Source organism: Dipodomys ordii, unplaced genomic scaffold (assembly GCF_000151885.1).
Source record: "Dipodomys ordii isolate 6190 unplaced genomic scaffold, Dord_2.0 Scaffold136, whole genome shotgun sequence".
Taxonomy (NCBI): Eukaryota; Metazoa; Chordata; class Mammalia; order Rodentia; family Heteromyidae; genus Dipodomys; species Dipodomys ordii.
Window position 1 is genome coordinate 3,665,978 of NW_012267352.1, and position 10,161 is coordinate 3,676,138.

The 10,161-nt window shown below is 39.2% G+C and overlaps 1 protein-coding gene across 1 annotated transcript; it reads left to right on the forward strand.

Moving 5' to 3' along the window:
• Positions 1–2,438: 2,438 nt before the first annotated feature.
• Positions 2,439–2,822, forward strand: LOC105996803 (endogenous retrovirus group K member 9 Pol protein-like). Its single transcript, XM_013031019.1, has one exon. It carries the CDS (start codon positions 2,439–2,441, stop codon positions 2,820–2,822), a length of 384 nt encoding a protein of 127 aa, XP_012886473.1.
• Positions 2,823–10,161: the final 7,339 nt, after the last annotated feature.

A 10,161-nucleotide genomic window follows, 5' to 3' on the forward strand; every position in this document is an offset into this window, starting at 1 on the left:
CCTGAGATATTGGTCCATATCATATAATGTACAGAGAACCTTTGAAAGTTGTAATAAAAGTGAGGACAGTTGGGCACAGTGGCACATCCTTGTAATGTCAGTTTTCAGGAGATTCAGAAAAGAATTCTGAAAGTGACACACTGGGCTACATTATGAGATTTTGCACCTTTTTTTAAAAAGACTTTGTTTGAAGGAAACCTAATGGATATGTTGCTCACTCCTTTAAGAAAGTTTGAACGTTAATGCTCATTCCTTTGAAAGGAAATGGTGATGTGGAACGTGAGAACTTGTCTTTCCTTGCAAATTCAGTTTTTATTGCACCCCAATGCCTACACAAACACTAAATCAGTATAGCACCTGTATCAAACATCTGTGGAGCAGTACTCAGAAAACATCATCATGGGACCTTTTCTTTATGACCAAATCATATTTTAAAATCCTAAAATACCATGGCCAACCAAATGTAAAGTAAGCCAATAATTTGTAAATCAGGTATAATGTATAAAGGAGGAGAAAAACTACTAGTCTGAGAAATACTTCCTTAATATTTTGATGGCATATCTACTTATGCAGCATGTAGCTGCCTGCAAATTCAGTAAGGCTATCTTATTTGGAGGTTTCTTCTATACCAGTTAGCTTGATGAAAGAAATGACACTGACATCAAAAGGAATTTAAAAATACATAAGGCTAAAAGAAATTTTAAAAATTAACTTGAAGAAATAAAATTTGATGTGTAAAATGACTAGCAAAAGGAATAGATCCCAGAAATCAGAGTTTTAGGATAGAAAGTTGTTGGGAGCTAAAAGGGAGTCTCTCAACATGATAGGCTTGACTATCTCACTGGAACATCTTGAGGCTGAGTTTACATAATCCGACCTTTTCACCTTGCCTTAAGCAAGCGCCCTGCAGCTGCTTCAGCCAATGAAAAAGCTTCCTTAATGGCCAATGAAAAAGCTTCCTTATTCCAAGCATATAAATATCCCTGTGTGAAAAATAAAAATTGGCAGCTTGATCAGAATCCCTGTCTTGCTGTCATTCTTTGTGTCTCCTGTCCCTTCATTCCTTCTCGCTTAGGTTCACTGCCCTCGTTGATGTCCTGCTGGCCCGACAACTGGCGCCCAATGTGGGACATGAACCTCTGACTAAGGAAGGAACACCATCTTCCAGGAAAACTTGGCCAAGTACAGTCCGTGATCACCTCAACAGACCCCACCCAGAGACAGATCCAGGAGGAGAGTGGGGACGACGCAAGGTGAGTGACCCACCATGGGACAAGCAATTTGTCACATGATCTATTTCTCTCAGACCTCAAGGAGGCCTTCAAGACACGGGGAACTCGGGTTAAGAAAAAGGATTTAGAATTATTTTTCTCATTCATAGAGGACTTGTGTCTTTGGTTCCCCTCTGAAGGAATCATAGATGCAAAAAGATGGCAAAGAGTAGGAGATTCTTTAGCAGATTATTATGAAATCTTTGGTTCGGAAAAGGTTCCTGCAACCACCTTTTCCTATTGGAATTTGATTAATGACATTTTTAAATGTTCTCTATTTGATAGTAAAAATTTAAAACTTGTAAAAACGGGAGAGGAGGTTCTCCAACATGCCTCTCGCCTCCCCCCTACCCCCCCGCGGCTTTACCATCGGTTGTATTAGATATGCCTTCTAGTCAATTTACTGAAAATCCTGTTCAAAAATCTAAAACCTCCCTAAAATATCTTGAAATCCCTCTCAAAAGGTAGATGAACACTTTTATCCTGTACTCCAGGCTGCCCATTCCCCTCAGGATAATTTAAGTACCGAGGAGGAGGCCACCCTGGAAGAGGAGGAGGCCCAATATTATCAGCCTGAGGGCCCCCCCTTACTCAGTCACCCCTACCTCAGACTAAACCCTCTACCTCAAATATTCCGCATCCCTCCTATGCGCCCCCTTCCTTTTGTGGCCCGGCCCTTCAATGGCCCACTGCCCCTCCAGATGTTTTTTCTCTCCCACCTTTACCTAACCTGGCCCCTTTACGCGAGGCCCTTCAACATAGATGAGAATACCTTCAACTTTTAAAAGAACTATGGTCCCTTGATTATGAACTCCGCACACTGACCTTGGCTGATATGCCAAAACTGCCTAATAAAATTAAGGTTAGATCACGCCATCAATCAGTTCTCACCTTTCCAGTAACTCGGAGCCAGACAGATAGGACCTCAGAGGGTAAGGAGGATGAATCAGAAGAGGAGGAAAAGGAGGATGAGGAACAGGATACTGGGGATGAAGAGGAACAACCCACCCAGGGAAAAGGCCAACAAGAGTATAAGAGGCTTAGCCTTCGGTTTGTTGAAAAACTTAAAAATGCATGTGCCCAATATGGCCCGACTGCAAGCCCAGGGGTGATAGGGTTTGTCCCCTCCCAAACTCCCAGTCCTACACTAGCCCCCCACCTCTCTCCATGTTTGCCTCCCTCCAGTGGGCAACCCCAGGCAGTGCAGGACTGGACCTCTGTGCCGCCACCAACACAGTACTAGACTCTATACAAGGACCTCAAATAATATCCACTGGGACCCTGGGACCCCCTCCATCTCATATGTGTGCCCTTATTCTTGGAAGAGCCTCTGCTACCTTACAAGGTGTCCAAGTTTTTCCTGGTATTATTGATAATGATTATACAGGAGAAATAAAAATTTTGGCCATGGCCATTAATGGAATTACAGTTATTCCAGCTGGAACTAGGCTTGCACAATTGATACTGCTCCCATTAAAGTCAGGGGGTTCTTCCACTGCTCAGACCACACCGCGAGGAACTGCTTCTTTGGGGTCTTCTGATGCGTATTAGGTTTAGTTTCTCACTCAAAAAAGACCCACCCTCACCCTGCGAATTGAAGGAAGGGAGTTTCAGGGAATTTTGGATACTGGTGCAGATGCCACAGTTATTTCCCAAAAATATTGGCCACCAAGTTGGCCCTTTACCTCATCCCTAACTGACCTTAAAGGCATAGGGCAGTCAAAAAACCCTTTGGTCAGCTCCAGAGTTCTGACAAAGAGGGTAATAGGGAAATGTTACTCCTTTTGTTGTTCCTGACATCCCTATTAACCTATGGGGCCGGGATATCTTGACCCAGATGGAAGTTGTCCTTGCTAGTCCCAATTCTGTGTTTACACATCAAATGCTCCGTATGGATTTTGTCCCTGGTATGGGTCTTGGAAAATCAGGACAAGGAACCGTTGAGCTCATCTAAGCTACCCAATAAACAGATAAACATGGGCTTGGGTATTCGGATTTTTAGTATCAGCCCCTGACCCTCCTGTGCCCCATGCAGATAAAAATCATTTGGGAAACCCAAACCCCTGTGTGGGTGGATCAGTGGCCCCTTACCCAAGAAAAATTGGAGACTGCCTCCATGTTAGTACAGGAACAGTTGGTGGCAGGCCATGTAGAGCCCTCTACTTCACCATGGAATACTCCTATTTTTGTTATAAAGAAAAAATCAGGCAAATGGCTCCTTTTACAAGATCTACGCTCCGTTAATAAAGCTATGCGCCCAATGGGAGCACTACAGCTAGGCATTCCCACACCGGTGGCTATTCCCAGGGACTATTACAAAATGGTGATTGATTTAAAAGATTGTTTTTTTTACCATTCCCCTACATCCTGAGGACAGACCCTATTTTGCCTTTAGCCTTCCTCGCATTAACTTTCAAGGCCCCATGCAAAGATTTCAATGGAAGGAACTCCCCCAAGGTCAGGGCATTACAGAATGAGCCCACCACACCCTAAAAACCTGGCTTACTCATCTCAAAGCCTCTGCCTTTTCATTTTCCACTCCTAGGGATCACCTTAGTCACACATTGTTTGCCCTTAATTTTCTAACTCTGGTCAATGAAGGCCACTCGGCAGCTGACAGGCATTGGCACCCATCTTCCAGTTCTGCTCGCCCGTCTGTCATGTGGCGAGACCTCCTTACAGGCAAATGGATCTGGGGGCGAGGTTCAGCCTGTATCTTAGATCAAGAACAAGCAGCCCCAAGGTGGCTGCCAGAACGCTTGATAAAACAGGTTAATGGCTTACCACAACCCAGAGGAAACCTTCCTCCAAGGATGATTCCTTTCCTCTTACAGATGCAGCTAGACTCCAGACATGGACCCTCCTGTTTGAAGTGTTTCTTTTAAAGGGGTTTTGTATATGGTGGCCTTGGCCCTCCAGCTACAAAAAATCTCATGACCACTCTTTTTGCTGTCCCCTGCAAATGCAAATGGGGGTTACCCCAGGCTTTTAATTAGTGTTTTGCCATGAGCTTGTTCCAGTGGGAACCCCCCCCCCGCCTTCCTTTTTCTTATTTAGAAAACCCTTCTCCTTATTCATAACTCCTGACCATTCTATGGGCAAGACCTATTGCACCCTTGCCATAAGGGATAGGTTTGCTCTCCTCCTATAGGTCCCTCCACTTGGAGGAGGATGCACCTATGGGAGGAAGGAAAAATGCTCAAATCAAGGGTGCAGATAAGACTGCAGGGGGATGGATCTGCAAGATCCCCAAACCCAAGACCCCTGAGTGGCAAGCTCTGGTGCATGACGGTTGGCATGCATACCCACAAGCCATCTCCTCAAAGAACATGCCAAAGCCTGTAAAATTCCCCTCCCCGAATGAGGATGCTCCCTTAGAGGAACAGAGCCCTGTCACACCCTTAAAAAGAGCAGCCAACAATTGATGGTCAATTTTCTAAATAAGAAAGGGGGAGATGTTGGGAGCCAAAAGGGTGTCTCTCAACATGATAGGCTTGACTATCTCACTGGAACATCTTGAGGCTGAGTTTACATAATCCGACCTTTTCACCTTGCCTTAAGCAAGCGCCCTGCAGCTGCTTCAGCCAATGAAAAAGCTTCCTTAATGGCCAATGAAAAAGCTTCCTTATTCCAAGCATATAAATACTCCTGTGTGAAAAATAAAAATTGGCAGCTTGATCAGAATCCCTGTCTTGCTGTCATTCTTCGTGTCTCTTGTCCCTTCATTCCTTCTCGCTTAGGTTCACTGCCCTCGTTGACGTCCTGCGGGTCAGGACAGAAAGTGACACTAATTCTTCCAATTCTGCACCTTTGCTCATCAAGACTTCAGGAATATTTAAATACTAGGTACGAGATCTTAAGTTTCGAAAGAGTTCTTACTGTTTGGCAGTCAAAGAAATATTTGTTTCAATCAAAGATTGCTTAAGTTTAATTGAGTGTGTATAAAAGGATGGTAAAAGAAATTTAAAAAAAGAAGGAAAAAAAAAAAACGTGTCCATGGCTCATGCCTGTAATCCTAGCTTCTCAGCTCAAGTCTGAGGATTACAGTTCAAAATCAGCCCTGGTAGAAAAATCCCTATGGGACTCATGTTCAATTAATTATTCAAAAATCAGAAGTGGAGCTGTGACTCAAAGTGGTAAAGAGCTACCCTTAAACAAAAGAGCTTAAGGACAGTCCCCAGGCCCTGTGTTCAAGCCCCAGGTCCAAAAACAACAAGAAAACATAAGGAAAAGAAACCCATTTATTATATCCTTTACACACTTCCTCTGGGGTCTAAGACATAATTGTATTTAAAAGTGTGACATGTGCTACGCACATATGGAGCATTTTAATTGTTCATTTAGTCATTAATTAGCTCATTCATTCATTTCCTAATTGCATAGCAATGTATCAGTGTGGTCCTAGACACACAATAAATATCAGAACATGTGCTGACATCCATGCAATGCTCTTCAGATGAATCTGCTATATAGCTGAAGTAGCATTTGATTAGTCTAACCAGAAAGAGCCAAATTAAGTTCAGTTTATGGCAGAAGAAATATTCAATGTAAGAAAGTTATTTGTCATTTTTATGCTTTCCAATTTTCTCATAAGACATAAGTTCAAAGATTCTATATCCATTAATATTGCAATTCCTAATTATCTTCTCAATTTTTTGCCAGAAAAAAAGAAAAAAATATTCTCTTATAAAATCTACTTGTCAGTTATCAAGTTACGTGTTTACATTGATAAACAGCATCTGTTCATTTTGCTAAAGGAAAGTTACAAATAAGTTTTCTGGTTCTCTGAGATAATCTGCATAAATTATCTTCATGAAAATTTTATATTTTCATACCTTGTACATAGCTATACAAGTCATTTATATTATATGTCTATTGATGCAATGAAAAAAGTTATATTAAAATATTTTCCGTACATGTGTTTTGTTTGGAAGTCTATACAACATAAATAGAAAAATGTGTAAGACCCTACTGATAAAATAAACTAAATGGAAAATGGGCTTTTGGTTTAGCCTTGTAGAATGCTTGCTTAATATGCAAAGGCCCTGAATTGAAACCCCATTCCTACTGAAAAACAAACAAACAAACAAAACCACACATTTTTAAGGGAAATAAATTTTCCTAAATTATTATATTGGTTTATTAAAGAAGAAAACAAAGCACACAAAAAATCCACACTAGACATACAATAGTTATGATAGACATGTGAAAACATATAGATTAAAGAAGAAAATATGAAACTTGATATAATCTATAGTTACTTGAACTCTTCTTATTGTGAAAGACCAAGAGAACACACACACACACACACACACACACACACACACACACACACATGCAGTTATGTGCTACACCACCATATCAAACAACAATGGACTGCATACCTGGTAGTCATCTGGTAACATTAAAATATAATGTATTATTCATTTCAGAAATTAGTTTGCCATGTATGCTCTACGCTTATACAATAAGATATCCTAATGATACATTTCTCAAAATGTATTCCTAAATAAATGAATCAAGAACATACAGATATAAGACAAGAGATTTGTTACGGGTACTCACCCTGTGATTTCAGAGGCTAAGTTCCATAAACCTACCCTACATGGAGAACTTAGTACTCATAGCTTAGCCCCATCCACTCTGCACTATCTGAGTACTGTTGTAAATCCTGAAGTCTGACGGGAAACTTGAAGAGAAACTGCAAGTCTGATATCTAAAGCCAGAGAAAGAGTCTACACCTCCATGAGACAGACAAACCAACTAGCTGGCCTTCTTTTTTAATTAGGAGGAAGCTGATTGGGTGGCTCCATCTAGACTGCTGGTGGACCTTCCCTACTCAATCCATCAATTATTTTTCAGTCACTTCAAGGAACACACTCAAGCAGACAGAAATAATGCTTCACCTAAAAGTTCCTTAATCCTGTCAAGCTAACACATAAAATTATAAGGCTGAGACATAGTTCTGTGTTATGTTAGGGACTGAGATTTAAGGCTATTATGGAATGGTAAATTCAGACGGTAACTAATAGATGAGGAATGTGGTAAGCGACTTTACATGGTTGTAACAAATAAGTCACAATGTTTGTTATATACAAATGTAATGTGTGTGTGTGTGTGTGTGTGTGTGTGTGTGTGTGTGTGTAGGGTACTTTCTGGATATATTTTCAACTAAATAAGTTTCTACTGTGCCCAAGATCTTTATATATGTTAAACTCTTCTGTACCTTTAGATTTAAAGAAATATTTAAGTAATTCTGAAGAACCAAAGAGAAGCTTATTATGAAAGAAATGCAGGAAAGGGTTAATCTAGAGCAAAGGATTGAGAAGTCCTGGTCTGAAACAGACTGTAGGCTTGGCGGAGGTGAATGCATTCCACACTATGAAGAAATTAGGGTTAATTGATTCCTTTTGCTTCATGTAGCTGGGAAATTGGAACTTCTGCCAGCATTTTCTATTTGAGTAGATTGGGGAAGAGATCCGGAAAATACCACTGCCCACTAAACCAATTACAACACACTGCCATGCATCTCAACACAGTGATTACCTTATCCTTCCATACTTCCGAGCCTTACTGAGAAGGCAAAAGAAATAATATACTCTGTTAGAATATTACTGGAAAAAATATAGTATCTAACATGGAAGAAAATGTTTGTGGTCATGACATTGTTTGAAATGTCTGTAATATGTAAGTAATCTGCCACTACTAATAGTTATGATAAAATAAGCAAGAAATATCAAGTTGATAAAAGACATGTGGAAGTAAATGATTAAGGTTCTTCTACAAAGCCTCAATAAATAAAGCATAAATGAGAAAAGTAACAGAAGTGAGGGTGAAAAAAGAAAAAGAGAATCATCAAATATTACATCAAGTCTGTATCTATCAGGATTCACAATCTATTACAAGAAATATGATTTTTGATTTGAAGGGTAAAATGTAGAGCATAACTACTGAAACAAAATCAAGCTTATCTCTTGGGTATAAGGACATACTGAAAAGATAAAGAAAAAGATACATTAAAATTCAAAGAAGACAACTTGCCTGAGAAGAGCCAGTCACTGGTTGGTCAACCTGTAATCTTAGCTTCTTAAATGACTGAGACTATGAGGATCACACTTAGCGGCTAGCTCAGGTTTGCAACACCTCTTCATACAAGCTAGACATGGTGACACCCTTACCTTAGCATGAGCAGGGCTAGAGTTGGAAGGATCTTGGTTTTAGGCCAGTCTAAACAGAAAAACAAAGGAAACTCTATCTTAAATGAGGGAAACTGGATTTAGTGCCACACATCTGTCACCCAAGCGTCAACACGAGGCTTAAATTAAATGGATTGTGGTCCAGAAATGTGCCTGAACAGAAAACGAGATATTTCAGATTATTTACTTTGGAGAAAAATTCAGCCAGGCAGAATGTATGACTTAATGGTGGGACACTTACTGCGATTCACTTATTCTGATCATGAGGTCCTGAATATTAAGTTTAGTAGTAAACAAACAAAAACAAGGAAACATGCCAAAACATGCTAATGAAACACTGGATTCATGATACACAATAAAAATAGATTCTGTGGCCACAAGGAGAAAGTGCAGAAGACTTTTTAAAACAGTGTGTCACATTCAATTTCCCTTGAGAAAAACATTCAAAATCAACATCAAAACATACAAATAAAAATTGAAAACTTTAGAAGTAATTAATATTTTTATCATGATTTTTAAACAGACTTTACAGTTAGAAAATTTTAAGAAATCAATTTTGGAATACAACCAACACAATTAATTATAAAAAAAAACAAAAGCTTAAAAACTGCTGAAATTTACATCTAATGATATGTTTATTTATTCTCCTTCAATACAATTAAAAGATTTTGAAGTTGTAATCAAAATCATATTTCAATAACATTTTCATAAAAGACAGAGCCAGTGGAGCCAGAGGTCCACAGCTCACATCTTTAATACTGGTCCAATTCCAAGATAAATTGCAAAACTCTTTTTTTTAATTGTGAAAAAACCATACAGAGGGGTTACAATTACATGGGCAAGATAATGAGTACATTTCTTATTAAGCATTGTTGCCTCTTTCCCATCTCCTGCCCCCTCCCCACAACCCTGCCAAAGCTGTAAAGTTCGTTTTTCGACATAACGACTTCTACATCTCATTGTTACAATGGGTCCACCTGTATCTCTATTTAAACGATTTGTTTTTTCCCTTCCCCTCCACAAATTATACCAACATCAAATACAGTGTTATACCGTGGGGGAGGGACATACAAAGCAACAAAGAAATCATCTCATAAATGTGTTAGAAACAATCGCATGAAAGCAAAAACATTTGAATCCTTATCTTGGGGTTCGTTTCACCTAACATCAACTTATCTGACCTTTTCTGATTGTCTCAGACATATACTAGTTATTGCAAATAAGGGAAACCATGGGACCTATGTTTCTTAGGGCCTGGCTTACTTCACAAAATATAATTTTTTTCAATTCTTTCCATTTCCTAACAAATGGAGCAATGTCACTCTTTCTGATGGGTGTTACTCAGGTGGTAGAGGACTAGTCAAGCAAATAAACCAAGCAAATGGAGTCCTGATTCCAAATGCTAGTACCAGCAAAACAGGAGCAATAAAATATTGAAGCAAAGTGCATGAACTACATATGAATTAAAAGAGAAGCTCAGTGAATTTTAAGATAATGACACTTTCATAATAAGTACTATAAAATTAGTCTATTTAATAATGAGAATGAATCACTAACCTTATTAATTAATTGTTTTCTAAAATTTCTATAGAATGAAACCTACAACCTAAAATCACAAACAGATCAAGTATCAATTAAGAGATAGAGATATTAAATCACTGTCTTACTTTAAAATTTTCTCTTAAATAATTAGT